This window comes from Capricornis sumatraensis, chromosome 2 (assembly GCF_032405125.1).
Source record: "Capricornis sumatraensis isolate serow.1 chromosome 2, serow.2, whole genome shotgun sequence".
Classification (NCBI taxonomy): domain Eukaryota; kingdom Metazoa; phylum Chordata; class Mammalia; order Artiodactyla; family Bovidae; genus Capricornis; species Capricornis sumatraensis.
In genome coordinates this window covers 26,619,081-26,636,376 of record NC_091070.1, presented here as the reverse complement: position 1 = coordinate 26,636,376, position 17,296 = coordinate 26,619,081, and the positions used below count along the sequence as shown (strand labels likewise).

General features: G+C 39.7%; 1 protein-coding gene across 1 annotated transcript in view; it reads left to right on the top strand.

Annotated features, from left to right (window-relative positions):
• Nucleotides 1-17,296, top strand: part of SYNE2 (spectrin repeat containing nuclear envelope protein 2) — a 271,450-nt gene that overhangs the window by 166,886 nt on the left and 87,268 nt on the right. The window contains exons 65-76 of the mRNA XM_068963775.1: nucleotides 3,151-3,381; nucleotides 6,939-7,121; nucleotides 8,152-8,280; nucleotides 8,820-8,941; nucleotides 9,094-9,235; nucleotides 10,683-10,814; nucleotides 12,206-12,358; nucleotides 12,485-12,694; nucleotides 13,880-13,981; nucleotides 14,800-14,919; nucleotides 15,300-15,500; nucleotides 16,838-17,011. Of these exons, the coding sequence (XP_068819876.1) occupies nucleotides 3,151-3,381; nucleotides 6,939-7,121; nucleotides 8,152-8,280; nucleotides 8,820-8,941; nucleotides 9,094-9,235; nucleotides 10,683-10,814; nucleotides 12,206-12,358; nucleotides 12,485-12,694; nucleotides 13,880-13,981; nucleotides 14,800-14,919; nucleotides 15,300-15,500; nucleotides 16,838-17,011 (1,899 nt within the window). The remainder of the gene's footprint in view (nucleotides 1-3,150; nucleotides 3,382-6,938; nucleotides 7,122-8,151; nucleotides 8,281-8,819; nucleotides 8,942-9,093; nucleotides 9,236-10,682; nucleotides 10,815-12,205; nucleotides 12,359-12,484; nucleotides 12,695-13,879; nucleotides 13,982-14,799; nucleotides 14,920-15,299; nucleotides 15,501-16,837; nucleotides 17,012-17,296) is intronic.

Below are 17,296 nucleotides of genomic sequence, written 5' to 3'. Positions count from 1 at the left end.
GAAAACGGCAGATCCTTCACTCTGGGGCTTCTCAGGTGATAATGAACCCGCCTGCCAATTCTGGAGACGAAAGAGATGCGGGTTTGATCCTTGGGTCCAGAAGATCCCCTGGAGGAGGAAATGACAACCCACTCCAGTGTTCTTGCCTGAAAAATCCTATGGACAGAAGAGCCTGGTGGGCTACAGTCTATGGGATCGCAAAGAGTCAGACACAACTGAAGCGACTTAGCAGGCTAGGCACTTTAGCCAGGCAGTTTTGCATTTTATAAAAGGGGGTGGTGTGTGCAGATATTTGTAGAATTGATGGAAAAGTATTTAAAGGTTTAGTATTTTGGCATGAAATACTGCTACAGCCAGAAAATTCGTTTACATTTTAACTGGATCTTGGTACTCAAATCAGCGATATGTTGTACAGAAATCAAGTACCGTCACATTCATTGACTGAGAGGCTAACTTGAATGCCAGAATTATGTCAAAAATGTGGACTTGTAGACCCCAAGGCATAACGAAATCAGAGATTGAATCCTGGGTCTAGGATTGAATCCAGTGACCGTAGGCAATTTGAATAACTTCTCTAAGCTTCAGTTTCCTCATCTGTACACTGGGAATAATGAGCTTGTGGCATAAAATATGAGATAGTCTTAGCACAGTAGCTTAGCTCTAGAACCCAGTAAAAGATTGAGTATTATTAATTTATATTAATGCTTTAGAGATGACATAATTCTCTAACAAGACATATTTGTGATCATGTATTTTTAGCCCTCCAAAATATACAGTTATAAAACTTTGATTAAAATAATTTCTACTTTTTAAATTTGGGGTTATCATTTGAAGAAGATACTCAGCGGGCCAACTACTGTGGGAAAAAATGTAGACTCAGAATTAAAAGATCTTGGAACTGTGTGACCTTGGGCAAGTAATTTATGTCTGGGCCTGAGTTTCTCAGAAGCAATGTGGTGGGATGGGAGGGGTGTGAACTGATTAAACATTAAACACACTTGGGTTTCTTTGGCTATAAAAAAGGTGTGAGCTGATTCCTGGCACGTTTCCCAAACCACCTTCAACTATTAAAGTTCTACTGTTACAGATAATCTTTTTGTCTTCCATTACTTTTGGATTCTTTCCAAGTTCAAATAACTAGCAAATAAAAACAAGATTAGTACTCCAGCTTCCATATTTCCTCACTAATTCAGTGAGTTAGAGAATGCAAAGAAACTCGATTTTGTCATTTTTTTTTTACATCTGTGGCAGTTGTAGGCGCTCAAATAATGTTTTTGAATAAATAGGGAAGGCAGATGGTAAATCTCTTATTACAGATTAATTAATCAATCAATCACTGTTAACAGATTTTTATCTCAGGTGACAAAAAGGAGGATTGCAGAGTTGTTGCCACTGAGATATAACAATATCTGAAAAATCTGAAAACTAGGAAGCAATTAGATGACTAGAAATTGATGTCTGACAGTAAACTCACATATGAGTTGCTTTTTTAAAGATCAGAATTAAAAAAGAAAATTGAAATGGGTGAATCTAAATATGGATCCGCCTGCATATGAGCTAGAGGGAAAACACGGGTCTGGGAAGACTTGCTTAGGAAGGTGATTCTTAAAGAAAACTCTGATTAAAGCAGAGGAGAAGTAGCGTTTTGGCAGAAAAGGCAGGCATCTGTGAGGTAAAGAGATGGTCAAGGGGAATGAGCACAATTCAGAGGACCCTTCTGTTGAACCAGCTCTTACAATCCTCATCAGAGGGTGTGTGAAAACGAGTGGTATTTTCATATCCTGCACATTTTTGTTACCGCTTACCAATTTTGTCTGCTTCTATTGTACCGAAAGTTCTGTGTTTAAACAAAATTCCATAAATACTAGGAAATAGGTACTTGAGTTGAGATAGGGTATATATTTGTGAGCAACTCTCATTTCTTAGTTGGCCAAAATTATGCCTTGTTAGATGCTGAGATGTAGTTAGCAAAGCCTTCTATACAAAACATTGTCATTTCCTCATAATCAGAATGAATAAAGTGTTTATGTTGTTGTTTAGTCGCTCAGTCATGTCCGACTCTTTCGCGACCCCATGGACTGTAGCTCGCCAGTATCCTCTGTCCACATTGACAGGTGGATTCTTTACCACTGAGCCACTTGGGAAGCCGTGAATAGATATCACTAATTTGGTAGAGCAAAACACAAATCCTTATTCCTAAAAAAATTCCTCTAGAAAGGTCAATAATGCTGTTTCAGTATTTTGGAAAAAGATGTGGGAAGCAAATATCTGTATCAGTTCATCTTTTGCCTCCAAATTGGAAGTATCTATCATATAATTACCAGAATACTTTTACTTGGTACCTGGGAGAAATTTTTCTATGGAATTCATAAACAACCTAGTTGTTTGAATATAAAAAAAACCCATCTCACACACATCCTGCTTTCTTTATACTATACCGTAAGCATCCATTCCTTAACACGGTAATATTTTAGTATCTAGAAGCTAAAAGTAACTTTAGAGAGTGAAGAATACAAGAAAAGTTTCCAGATTACCCTAATGAAGCTTATCACTTGACTCAAGCTATTTTTAATGGAGAAAGATAAGTGATAGCAGGGGGGAGGGAAAGCTAAAATATTTTATCATCTTAACCACTTAAGATGTTAAGTTAAAAGTGTGAGGTATTAATATATTTTCCTTGTGTCCCTGCCAGTGTGTAAAGATCTTTTTTTTTATGTTTGAACAGAGGGCATAGCAATGTAAGCATTGCTTAATCATGTGTCACGCAACTTTAAACACTGGCCAATTCGCTGCAGTGTTTCAGACACACACACCCACATGCACACCCTCTCGCGCACACTCACCTGTCTCCTGGGACCCACCGTTTAATGAACCGCCAGCCTGTTTGCGTCCTCCCTGCCCAGGAACTCTGCGCCTGTGTTCGTGGAGATTGGGTGCTTGGAAACCTGGGGCGCCAGGTCACGTGATTGTTGCTATGCCTGTGAAGGTGCCTTCTTCGTTTCTTTTTGTTTTTACTTCTTCTGCCCTTATTTTTTTGTTTTTCTTTTTAACTAGGGGAAATGCTATAAGTTTACAGGTCTTTACAAGTCCGAATCTGAATATTTTGGACTCCTAGTTTTTCACTGCTGGATTATCTTGGATTTCTCATAGGGTGCCACACCTCCCATCAAGGCTGCAGCTACTGGCCTTTCGGACAAGCAAGGAGCTTTTGAGGCCACGGTGGAGAAAGTGAGGCCCGAGCCTGCGCAAGTCCTCCATGTCTGCAAGAATCAGGTGGCTGAGCTGGAGCTGTGGCTGCACCAAGCCAACGTGGCATTTGAGCCAGAAACATTAGACGCGGACATGCAACAGGTGGTGGAACAGCAGTTGGCAGGGTGCCAGGTAAGACTGCTGGGTCTGAGTTCATGGCCTGTCTCTTTACCAGTCAGGAGTAGATGAATTTCTCTGAAAGCAACAGTCTGATTCTTCCTGTTGCTCCGACCCCTATGTTTATTTTGGCCTCAACTTTTTGTTCTCAGGATAATTCTTTGAAATAATTTACATAAGCAGAGTATTTGGGGAGGCAGTAGTGGAGAAGATCTTAGAATCTAGAGTATAGATCTGGTCACATTAACTGTGAACTGGAGGGAGTTACCTCTCACTTCCTTTTCCTCAAATAGGTCATCTCCTAAGACTTTGTCAGGATTAAACGAGATAAAATATCTAAATCAGTGTCTGGAGTATAAAGTATATATAAAATGCTCAGCAAATACTAGTTTTATTCATAATATTCAGTTTTTAAAATTTCCATTCATCAGAAATGAAACTGAGTATCCTGATTTGCAGAGTTACAGAAACAGCAGAAAAGGGCTTTGCTGCCATTTTACTATGAATGCTCCTACTCTTGCTGGCTTGGTGGCGCTAGCAGTAAAGAACCCGCCTGCCATTGCCAGAGATGCGGGAGTCGTGGGTTCGATCCCTGGGTCAGAAAATCCTCTGGAGGCGGAAATGGCAACCCACTCCAGTGTTCTTGCCTGGAAAATTCCATGGACGGAGGAGCCTGGTTGACTACAGGATAGAGTGTCACAGAGAGTCAGACATGACTGAACACAGGCACCCTTGGCTGGGGAGGGGCAGGAATGTAAACTTCCTTGCCTGGAGTCATTTAGAGGAAGCTTTGCTGGCACAGCCCAAAGGTTGGGATCTCTGGATCCCTCCAGGGAGGGGCGAGACTGACATTGCTGGAGCAGAACTGAGTGTCCTCAAGAGCTCAGCCAAGGCACCTCCCTCAAAGGCACTAACACCCACCTTGGCCTGACATCTCCACCTGATTGGCTCATTCGCAGTGGTGTCCAGGGACAGGGACTTCCTCTCAGAGTGCCTCAAACCACTGGCCCATCCACAGGGAGCTCCACCCACTATGTGGGGCTGGGCATACGACCCACCTTGGCCCGAGGCCGACACTCCTCCCCTTCCCATTCAGACCCACACTCTTACTACCTCCGGAGTCCGCCTAGTAGGACCCAGCCAGGCAAGCTGACCTCCTTCCTCGGGCAACTCAGCACCTCTCAACCCAAAAGTCAGCTCCTGAGGGTTGGATTCACTCAGATACAGGCACTACCATGTGGCCTGACTGGAAAGACGTGCAGGAGAGTCTGGAGAAGACAGTGTAAGTGGCGCAGAGCAGTCTTCCTCTAAGCTGAACCTTCGGTATTCCAGATGTTCAGACCCGGGCACTTAGGGCCTTTCAGGTGCCGTCAGCCAACTGATGGTCCTGCTGACTGGGTAGACCCCATAGTCAAGTCCTTGATCATTACCGGTATCTGGTCCTTGGACCTCTTGTGAATTTAAAAATGTGGGGGCTGCTCAGGAAAAGATAAGACCACAAGGTGGCAGTCGCGCGCAGTGAGCATTACTTGGGCAGCGTTTAGGTGGGGTCTGGAGGGACTGAGAAGTCTCCTGCCAGACCTTCTAGAGGCTTTGGCAAGGAGTGGAGGTGGAGCCACCACCCAGAAGGGGCGGAGACAAGGGAACTCCTAGGGGTTAGAGAAACCAGAGGGGCTGTGTGTCGAGATAATGTCAGAGAATCTGAAGGAAGCAGAGGCTGGAGTCTTTAGAGCTCCAGAGTTTGTCTTAACCATGACTAGATGTGGGGGGTCCAGTTTTGAGTCTGGCACTGGTGAAATATGAACTAATATTTCTGCTGTGAAGAAATAAACAACATATAGATCCATATACACGGGCCAACTCTGGCTCATCTATATAACACCGTGGCATATAGACTTTAACACTGAAACATAAAAAGCCTTACAGTGCTCTGTAAAAACATTAAGTTGCCAGAGGGGAAATATCCAAGGACAGGAACAAACGGATCAGTCAAGAAAAAATTATATTCCGTAACTTAATATTGAGAAGAAATGTGCAGCCTTGATTATTAAAGATGCATGAGTCAAAACAGCTGTTGTTTTCGTCCTACATTATCTTGAAAAAAATTATATCATCCGGGAAAACTCTGAAGAAATAGATCCACTAATGTCTGCCTGATTGGTTCAGCATTTGGGGAAGTCAGCTGTTAGCAGATAAAATGTCCATCTTCTTTCACCTATTAATCTCATTACTTTAAATTTATATTCTGAAAGTAACCCTAAAAGGAGAATAATATTTATGTCTGCATTGATTACAAAAAATGAAGCACCGGAAACAGTTTAAAGGCTTAACAATAAGGAGATGAAGAGAATCATAGAGTACTAATATGCAGCAATTAAAATAGATATCATGAAACATATATATGTAGACCCATGAAAATGTATACATAAATAGCTAAGTGGACAAAAAGCACAAAATTATAGTATACTTTGTTTTCAGCCACTTTAAAATCTATAAGTACACATTGTTTAAGCTTAAAAAAGTCTTATGCAAGGATATAAGTAGTTTCCTTGGATGAGAAATTATAACTATGTTATTGAAAATTTGTTTTAAGGGTTTAAGTTTCTCTCAAAGAATTAAACTTGTTCTTAGCACACATGACTTTAACACAAGCAATCCCAGTGTTAGAATGTGTCTGATTCTACATTCTGCTGCTGCTACATTCGTGTGCCCAGCCAGCTGGCATGACTTTTGCGGCTCCATAGCTCAAGGAGAGAGCAAACTTGATCGCTTGAGGAGGAAAACAATGATGATGACTTACTGGGAAACTTACTTCATCCTCCTGATTTATTTTTAGACACTGGTGTTAAGTTGACCAGTGGTATCAATGACTAAGTGTTTTAGGTTCCAAGTTATGTCTTCCTGTAATCATCTTCTGATATTTGGGGAGCTTATTTGGCTTGAGAAAGACAAGAAAAGAGCAAAGGAAAGAATTTTCCAAGGGTTCTGTGGAAGTATTTTTTAAAATTACTACTCAACACTTGGATTGCAACAGAAAAAGTTTAGGAATAAGGTGGGAAGCAATAATAGTAGGCACAGACTACGTATCAAGCACTGGCCAGAGTATATGGATTTAACTCTAGCTTCCCAATGTGACCCCAGAGGTAAGTTCTGTTATTATCCCCATCTTACAGATAACTAGAGGTACACCCATGCAACGTAAAGTGCCCAGATTTTCCCAGCTATGAAGTTCTAGTTCTAGTATCTGTGGTCCTAACCACTATGCTGTACTGGATATGTTCAGCTCTGTTTTCTAAGGGGAATATAGCATCACTTGTTTTAGATTGTGATACAACCAATTTAGTTTATTTATTCACACCCAATTTGGAGTTGGTTTGGCTGAACCCCTACTAAAACACATAGGAATTACGTGGAAGTTGTTTTTTTTCTCCCCCCACAAAGTCCCTATCAACCTGTGTTTCTGGAACTTCTTATATACACTTAGGTGTAGAGACAGTGAATCTAACTTATTTTGGAGTGTAACGCTTGTTTGAGACCAAAACTATGATTAATGAAATGATTTTATTTCCTAGGCTATGCTAACAGAGATTGAGCACAAGGTGGCCTCTCTGTTAGAGAACTGCAAAGATCAGGGCCTGGGAGACAGTGGAGCCACTCAACAGGAGGCTGAAGCACTTTCCTTGAAACTGAAAACTGTGAAATGCAATTTGGAAAAAGTCCAAATGATGCTTCAGGAGAAATACAGTGAGGACCAGGTAAAATACGACTATGTGTGGACGTGTATGTATATGTAAATACAGGCATATCTATCAGGAAGGGACTCTGGGTGCAGGGAAGGAAACAACTACAGAGGAATTACAGTAAGTGAAAAAGAATTGTGCCTCTTAAAACTTTAAGGGATGGGCTCCCTGGCTTTTGTCATTGGTTTCATTTTGCTGTGTAGTTTTCTCATCTAGGTTGTTGTTAGTGATCGTGTTGCTTTGATTAGGGTTGGTTTGACTGGGTTGGTTCTTGCTGATAATGAGATCTATGCAACTTTTCATCATAAATTTTAAAGGAACTTCGTATTTGAAAGGAACTGTGTAATCATGGTTGACTAGAAAAATGAAGCCTTTATAGACATGCTTAAAATTTAACATCAGAAACACAAAAACCTGTTTCACAGGTACTTTTGGTTTCCATTTACAAATATTTGTATATACTGATCGAAGTATCATATAGTTAAAGTATTCTTATGACTTTTAAAAGCATTCTGTGTATATAAGTGCAAATGTGCATCCTATGAGTAGAATCTTACTATGTAAAATTCACAGCCATTCTTAATGAGATGGTGGTTTCTACTTAAAGGACTTCTATTTACAGAAATAAGATTGGCTGCAGATATACAGGCTGTATGGAACCCCTTTTATCCTAATATGTTTTCTCTCTTAAAAAATCTACTTATGTTTCAGACATAGGGGAAATTTGAGTTCATAAGCTTAATACTATGTCTGTTTTTGATATTTATTTCACTTTGTTCTCAAGAAAAAAGGGCAATAGATTTTCTGGCTTTTAGTAATTCATTGGATGGATTTAACTGAGGAAATAATAAAATGACCACTTATTAAATATAGTGGTTTTTGAAGTTGTTATGAAATAAGTACATTAAATTATAGTATGTAATTATTATAATTAATAAAATACAGTCATTTACTTCATATAAAACTTTTCCATTGTGTAGTCACATTATTAGAATTGAAATGGATCACCATTTTAAATAGTCTGCCATCATAAAATGTTTTGCAGCATTCTACCACACTAAAGAAATCTTCAGAGCGTCAGAAAGTTCTCCAACCAGATAACCTTTCTGAATTTGAATCTGTTGTTACTGAAAGGCCACAATTCAGTAGACAAAAAGATTTCCAGCAGCAACAGGTATTTTCAGCCCCCAATAGATATAAGGACAAGAATAAAGTTTTCTATATGGAATTTCCCGTTGAGCTATAAGAAATACTGAAAGGCCACTGGAGTGTTTTCTTACATGACTGAATAGAAAGTGTGATGTGTAGGTGTTCCTGTGTGTACAGCAGGTCTGAGTTTTGAGCATTTGCTGCAGTATTACTTTGCTTTTCATCTGCTACCATTGGGGACACTTGAACTTGGCTGCTTTGTTAACATGCATCTTAAACCGAGCAAGTATATACCTCTGCAACTGCAGCACTTCTTTCCCTATTTCAAAATGTGTTTGTATTTTTGGGGTGATTTTCCTTGTGTGTAGTATTATGTTAAAAAATGCTTGGTTGTTGTCTAAATATTTTGAATAAGTTTTGAAAAATAAATATTAACAAGAACAAGAGATAGTAAATAATGATTTAGGAAGTGGTTTCAAATCTGATGTTCTCAACAGAAGAAACCCTTGTGTACTAAATGAAAACCTTGATTGATTGGACCATTTGAATCTTATTCAATTATAGGTTTTGGAGTTAAAACCAATGGAACAGAAAGATTTAATCAAGTTCATAGAATTTAATGCTAACAAAACATGGCCCCAGTATTGCCAGCATGATAAAGATACAACTCAGACATCATCTGCAAGGTAAAATATTTTTAAAGAATTGGACATTCAGTAGTTTTGTAGTTGGGAGAATTAAGAATGTTTCTTTTAATATTACTTATAAAACACTGTCTGGATATAATATAATTTTTTTACATTGATTATTCTTTTTACCTTTTGTTTTCCTTTAAAAGCAGTAAGACATCTAGCCCCAAAAATGATGCTCCAGACTTGATCTTGTCAACCCAGGGCCAAAGTGGAGATAAGTGGCAATATTTACACCATGAACTCTCATCAAAAATAAGGCTCCCTCTCTCTCAGCTTGTACAGCCCCAGGTCAGTATGTATGTACACACAGTGTAAATGTGTTTACCTTTGAAAAGCCAACAAGCATTCATTAAACACACATGTGTGTTCTGCATTATTTCCAGAAAGGGTTTTATTTATTTTTAGAAAGCAAAGATGCCAGATAGATTTGCATACTTGGCTATCCTCCTTTCATCTTTCTGGAAATCTGCACTTCCCTTTTTGCTTCTGTAGCACCTTGGGCTTCCTCGCTCATAGCTGTTACTAAACTATACACCCGCTTGTTTGTCTGTATTCCCCATTAGACAGCATGAGAAGAAAGATTGTGTCTGCCTGGTTCACATGTGAGTGCCTGGAGCAGAAACTGGAGCATCATAAAACCTTGGTTACTATATATTGAATGAATAAAGGAATGAATAATATATATTTTAAAGAAAACCCTTGAAAATGATATAGTGCTATATGAGTGTCACTCATTCATAAAGAGATTATTTGAAATCTGCAGTGTGCTCGTCCCTATGCCGATGGCACCGTCTATAGGTATTCTCACCAACACACCTTAGCATACCTGATCTTTGCCATTATGATGTTCGTCTTACTGTGCCAGCTACTGATGCGTGTCTGTCTAAACAGGGAGCCCATGAACAGAATAGCACCGTTGCTGCCAGCAGTCAAGCTTGTGCCTTCCGTTTTGCACTCAGACTACCCAGGCAATGGTTACCAGTGGTTTCCCAATTCCCCAGTGTGGTGGGAACTTTTTCAGTTCTCTTCTATTCTGTGAAGAACCTTATTTGACCAACTAAAGTTGAATTGAATTCATTGGGAGGACTTTAGTCTTGGTTTCCCCTTGTCATACACGCTATAACATGTATGTGGTTCTTTTTCCAGAATAGAATACCATCCCTCTTTCTCCACCCTCCCACCCCAGCAGAGTCCATCTACCACCCCATCCTGTTCCTTTATATGTTAGTTTTCCAATTTAGCAAAGAAATTAACTCTGAGTCATTCCCCCTTCTGAAGTCGCAGCTCATTTTCAGCACTAATTTGGCTTTTCAATAACAAATCAAGATGCAGATCTGCCCCTGGAGGTTACTGTATACTATTTAAGAGTTGGCTGTGTGCCAGGAGTATGCCAGTAAACAGGGAAAGAAAGAGCTAACCGTGGAAGTCCAGTAGCATGGCCACAGATTGAAAGATTAGTGGTTTTACCCTATTTTTCAAATTATCGTTTCTTTCCCCTTTTTTTAAAAATCTAAATGGACCCTCAAGTGTCTAAGTAAACCCTGTCATGACTTTTCAAAGCTGTCCAAAATATTTAAATTTTAATTAAATCACTTTTTCCTTTTAAATGACAAGATAGACAAAAATACTTACCAAGAAGATAAATTCAGAAGATAGCATGTTAAGGCATTTTTGATGTTTTACATTAATAGCATCTCAAACTTTTCATAATAGTATTTCCCTTTTTCAAATGTAGGTTACCACAAATATGAGTGTTCTACCCAGTGTGACTGTGTATAACTTTAGATACCCAACAACCGAAGAACTGAAAACTTACACCACCCAGCTTGAAGACCTGCGTCAAGAAGCAAATAATCTTCAGGCACAGGTAGCAGCTGCCTATTATATATATTCCTCATTGCAATAACAAAAATAAGGGGAAATGTGATGCTGTAAATTGGTCATAATCTTCTTCGGTGGATTCTTCAACTTACCCTCAGAGCCAGCATCCAAGGAGTGTGCACAGTCACTAGGTTATGTCGAACTCTTTTGCTCATGGACTATAGCCCATCAGGCTCCTCTATTCATGGGATTTCTCAGACAAGAATACTGGAGTGGGTTGCGATTTCCTCCTCCAGGGAATCTTCCCGACCTAGAGATCGAACCTGCGTCTCCTGCATCTCCAGCATTGGCGGGCAAATTCTTTACCACTGACCCAGCTGGGAAGCCCATAATTTTCCTTAATGAACAAATAATAGGATGTACAACTGAAGGAGTCCTAGAATTGCAAATAGAATTTATCTCTGTTACCGACTCTGGTAAATTTGGTAGAGGCTATATAGAATTCACGTACAGAGGCGTCTAAACCTGAGTCTAGTATTGGCAGGAACAAGGATCATGATCTATTAATACTGTCTGCAGTGGGGCTCTGGGATTGCAAGGCTGAGGAGAGGTGGAGGGAGGGAGTAGCAGCAGGGTTTCCAACCTTGAGTAGGCTTAACACTGAGATGGTGTGCCGGATAGCTTAGGTATCCATCAAAGAAAACAGTAGGAAACAGCCCACACTGGGTGATTAATAGGTTTGGCAAGGCTCCTAATTTACTTACAGTCACCATGCTGTACCATCCTTGTCTTTAAGATACTGTTCCTCTTTCTAATGAACCCCTTCAAGTTTCTTGACTTCTTTCTTCAGGCCGTCCTTGGTGTCATTAACCCACTTTCTCCTACATTGAAATATGGGAGACAGAGAACAGTGGGAAGAGAGGTAGTACGATTTATCTGGAACCACACTTCCCTGGTGGCTCTGACAGTAAAGAATCTGCCTGCAGTGCAGGAGACCCAGGTTCGATCCCTGGGTCAGGAAGATCCCCTGGAGATGGAAATGGCAACCCGCTCCAGTGTTCTTGCCTGGAGAATTCCATGAAGAGAGGAGCCTGGTGGGCTACAGTCCATGGGTCACAAAGAGTTGAACACTTTCACTTTCACACTTCCAGCTGGATGGCCCCACTAAAGAAGTCCATCTTTTGATTGACCTTTTAATTCTATTCAGTAGTCAACTCAATACCTAACACTGAGTTTCTTTAACTTGTTTCTCTCAGAATTAACATCTTAATTTTATTTATTTATTCCGCTACCTAGTTCACAAAGTATTTGAAATGACTAATTATTTTTAAAAAACATAACATGAATGGTAAACTATAATGGAAACCAGGGAAAATATGCTTAGGAAGGCAAAGAATCTTAGTGATTTCTGTTTTTCCTTTTCTTCTCTTGATTCAGGAAAACATGTCAGAAGAAACGTACACGAATCTGGATAAGAAATTATTCGAACTGTTTCAGACCCTCGTCCAGTGCCTGGGCAGTGTGGAGGAGATGCTGCAGACACCTGGGCTCTTCAGAGGGGATGTTGGTACCCAGCAGGTGCACTACGAGGTAGGGAGCATCCATCAAGCATGTGTGTTGGCTGTCACTGCAGGCAGCCCACTGGTTAGCCAGAACTGAAACCTCTCTTAAGGTCAGAACTTGTTCACGGTGTCTTTCTTCCTCTCCACTTTGCAGACACTGGCTCTTGAGTTGAAAAAACTTTACTTAGCTATGAGTGACAAGAAGAATGATCTTTCAAAAGCCATGACTCAGCCTGGCAAGAATGCCAGCCAGTTCCTTGACTGTTTTGATAACCTCCAAGTCTACCTGGAGCACACCCAGGCCAGAGCTGCCTCTAGAAGCAAGGCTCTGAAAGCTGGCCTCGACTATACCCGCAGTTATCAGGTACGAGTCTGGGCACTGGGCTGCTTTGGCGTAGTGTTAGGTGACAGAACGGACCTCCGATCTTCATTCGTTCCTCTACCCAGAGGCATTCACGAATGGGAATTGCTAAGGAAAGCAGTGAGACTCTTTCTATGAAGGTCTTTAAGTTAGTTCAGCTGCTCATGGCTGGAGACCATTTGAAAGCGAGGTCCTTTCCAGAATCTCAGGTATGAATTTGTTAGGTTGAGCTAAAGTAATGCTTCTTTCCTGTATGACGTTCAACCACTAAAAGTGTCACCTGGGAGGATTCCCAGGTAAGGAGGAGCTATTAAAGTTTTTGAACAAAGGTATTACAGTCCGTGTATGTTTCTGGTAGATCCAGCTGGCAATTGTCTAATGAGGATTCGAACAGAGACTTGAGGCAGCTGAACTAGTTAGGAAGCTGCTAGAAATTGTCTAATGAAAAGGAAATGAAACACACCACTACTTAGGAAGGAGTCTTCACTGTAAAATCAAACCTGAATCTGATCAAGTCTCTAGAATCCAAGTCATATAGACACAAGGGAAGAAAATGGTAAGTGGTGCGAAGGGAGTGCAGTCAGCCATATACAGGCAGTAGAGGATAGGTAGCCCATTTTTTTTCTACCATTGCCCCCCTCCCCCCACACACAAAAAGATCTCAGAAACAAAAAGGAGAGATGGGCAGGGGGCCAGCAGATTATGAGGGATTTAAGACACATGAATCCACTGCACCTATTGGACCTCATTTAGATCCCAATTCAAGCAAACCAAAAGGAGAAAATATAGGCAATTAGGGAAATGTGAACCTTCCCTGGGTAGTTAATAATGCTAAGGAATTATTATTGTGATATTTTTAAAGGGAGGAATCTTTGTCATGTAGAGATACATACTGAAATATATACTAATAAAATAATATGATATCTTGGACTTGCTTCAAATAATCTGAGGGAAGGGAAGTCAGGTGCAGTCAAGAAAGCTCAGGGGATGGGGCAGAAGAGTGACGACCAGCTACAAGTCATCAGTAATTGCTAAGGCTGATGGATGATGATAATGCAGGGCTTCCCCTATTTTGACATATGTTTGAAATTTCTGATAGCTCAGAAATTAAAGGACAGCTAAATTTTTTAAAAGGTTCCAAAGCTCTAAATGAGATTCTCACTTTTCTCCATTTATCTTTTTATACAGAATGAAATAAAACGATTATATGATCAACTTGTTAAGAATAAGACATCTTTGCAACAATCTTTGAATGAAATTAGTGGCCAGACTATTGATGAACAACTTCAGGTAATCAAGTGAAAATCATTCAAACTGACTTAACCTTGAACCAGAGTCTCCTGCATAAAAGACTCCATAAGTCTGCACAAGCACCATAAGTTTCCTGTGCTTGTGAATCACTCCCTAAAACACAAGTCTGTGCAGTGTTGGGAAGGTTGTTGAGAAATGAGACCCTCATCCTCTTGGGAGGGGTGCTGACTACTCCCAACATCTAGAGATCATTTGGCTACATATCAGAATTGTAAATCTAAACGCTCTTCATCCAGCAGCTCCATTCACTTATACAGCAAGTGTCAGTTGACCTAGTGTGTTCAGGCCACGGTTGTACGTTCTGGGTTTGTACTTATCCTAAAGAAATAAGACAAGTGCATAAAGATAAATATGTATATGAATATTTGAGGAGAGACCTGGCAGCACTGCTTGAATTAAAAGACCCTAAATAGCCCAAAAGTCCATTTTGAACTGACTGTTACTAAAGCAGTGAGCAGCCTTACTGTGTCTGTTTAAAAGGCTGTAGATTAGTTTGTACTGCTGTGACTAAATGCTGAGGAGCTGATAAGTAAGGTACAAACTGTAGAATCCAATGACATGTGCAATCCAGTGCGTTTCAGGATATGAATGTATACCTCTTCTCAGTACATGCTTTGAATACATTAGAAATAGACCATCAACTGTGGATCTTTGGGGAGAACTAGAGAGGATGGAGGAGAAGTGGCACTGTCATTTTTCCCTTAGTTCTTTTCTATATCGTTTAATTCTTTTTAAGTGACTATGTATACTCCTGACTTATTAAACAGCTTTTGTGTGTGTGTTGTCTCTCTCTTTAGAAAATGGATGCATATACAGTGGAGCTGCAGAACTCTGAGAGCCGAGTGGCAAAACTAAGAGATGAAGGAGAGAGGCTTCATTTACCTTATGTTCTACTCCAGGAGGTTTACAAATTAGAGGTATGTCTGAACAGAAAATATTCAATCCATAAATTACTATGATTATAAAAAGTTAGGCATTTTTCTTCTAGCAAGGAAATTTATGCACTGTGTGCTCATTTAGTCTTGTCCAACTCTTTGTGACCCCATGGACTGTGGCCCACCAGTCTCTTCTGTCCAAGGGATTTCCCAGGCAAGAATATGAGTGGGTTGCCATTCCCTTCTCCAGGGGATCTTCCTGACCCAGGCCCCACATCTTCTGCATCTCCAGCATTGGCAGGTGGAATCTTTACCACAAAGCCACCTGGGAAGCTCTCCATGGAAATTTAAATATGTTCTTTATTTGGGTTATTTTCATGGTTGGGTGGAAATGTTTGTGCACACCTGTTCTTTCTTTTCAGGATGTTCTTGACAGTACGTGGGGACTCCTGAGAGCCAGGTACACAGAACTCAGCTGCCCTTTCATCACTGAGAGTCAGCAAGATGCTCTGTTGCAAGGCATGGTGGAACTGGTGCATATCGGAAAGGAAAAGCTTGCTCAGGACCACTTACAACAAACCAAAAGTAAAGTTGCCCTACAGGCTCAAATACAAAATCACAAGGTAAGACACATGGGTCAGAACACCTTTTCATAGACTGTAAGTTATTCTGAATGTGAACAGAGAGCATACATGTCCTTCCTTGGTGAAATATACATCATTCCTTTATTCTTTAAATAAACATGTATTACACCATGTACCAAGAACTCTGCTAAACTCTAGAATATAATTGTGGGTGAAAATAGACAAATTCTTAACATTTATGGAGCTTTTAGTTGATTGAGAAGACATTTGTGTCAAGGAGCGATTCAAACAAATTTAAAATTGAAATTGGGATACATACTTTAAGAGCATTTAATAGAGGGAGTTGAATTCAGGAGGTTAGGAAAGGCCTTACTGAGAACTGAAATCGAAAGAAAGAAAGAAATTACAAATGTATATGTAGTATAATGCTACAGTAAATCCTTTTGTTTTCCATTCATTTCATTAAACAAAACTTCATGATAACCAACAAGAGATATGTAGTAATTTAAGTGCTGATAATAAATGTGTAGGGTACAGTTCCTGCCTTCAACAAGCTGAAGTCGTTTTGGATAAGTAGACTTTAATAAAAATCCAAAGGTAAATATTGTATAAAGAATGGAGGGGAAGAGGAGAAAATATATTAACTGATATATAGAATGTCTCAAAGCTTATGGTAGACCCTTTTATGTATCCCTTTCAGGGAATAAGAAAAGGGATTCACCTAATAAGAGGCCCCTCAAAATAATTAGAGGGGGCAGCTGGCTATAAATGGTGAGCCATGTGAAGGAAAGCCTTTCTCTTTAAAGGTCTTAAAGTGCTATTCTAGGAGCTTTGACCAACCAGAATCCCAATAGACCCCCATCAAGAAATTTCCTTTATTTAACCATTGTATTGAGTAGAAGTTAGAACAAAAGTTTAGAAACCCCTGGCTATTGAATATGGGATGTGAATCTCTTGGGCTCACATGTCTATTCATCCAATTTATTGTCTTGAAACCAATCAGCCAAATCAGCATCTACATTTTGGTAAAAATTTTAAAAAAAAGTTTCTTAAAACTTGGAATTTCTGATATAGGAAGATCTCACTGGAAATTTTAATTGCCTAATTAATAATATTGGCCCTTTAATATTGATAGTTTTGGGGAAAATATTACCAGGGGTAATTTTTCATTGTGATTTGTTAAAATTCCATTAGTACTTGATGACATGGATACATAGGCAATTTTTGGTTTGTTTTCTCATGATTTGGACTCTACATGGCTGTCCTGGAATTTCAGAGTAGAAAGTAAATATGACAGTATAACATGTTGAAAAAACTTGAATTTTAAGGCTTTTCACAGTGTAAAAATAAATAAATGTCAACATCTCATTTCACAGCTTTTTTTCCAGAAGCTTGTTGCTGACATGCTCTTGATCCAAATATACTCCAACAAAATGCTTCCTTGTTTAATGCAAAAGAAAGAAACATTTGGGGCAGAACAAGTCAAAGAAGTTAAATTGCTAGAAGAAAAGTCACATCAATATGGAATAAAGCTACAGAGTTTACTGCAGGTATGTGGCTTTCATACATTTTGTACTTAAGCCAGGAATTCTGGATTTTCAACCACCACCTCTAGGTTCGAAAGCAAGTATCTGGTTATCATTAAACAGTAGTTAAGTGAGAACCAGCAATGAGGAACATGTATCCTGTTCCAGCTCCTACTGCTGCTCCCCCAGTGAAATATTAGCTGAGATTTCCTATACATCAATTAGGGATGGCACAGCGTCTTTCTGCCTTCAAGGGCTGTGTACAAATAAACAAAATGGGAAGCACTTTGAGATCTTGAATGAGATCAT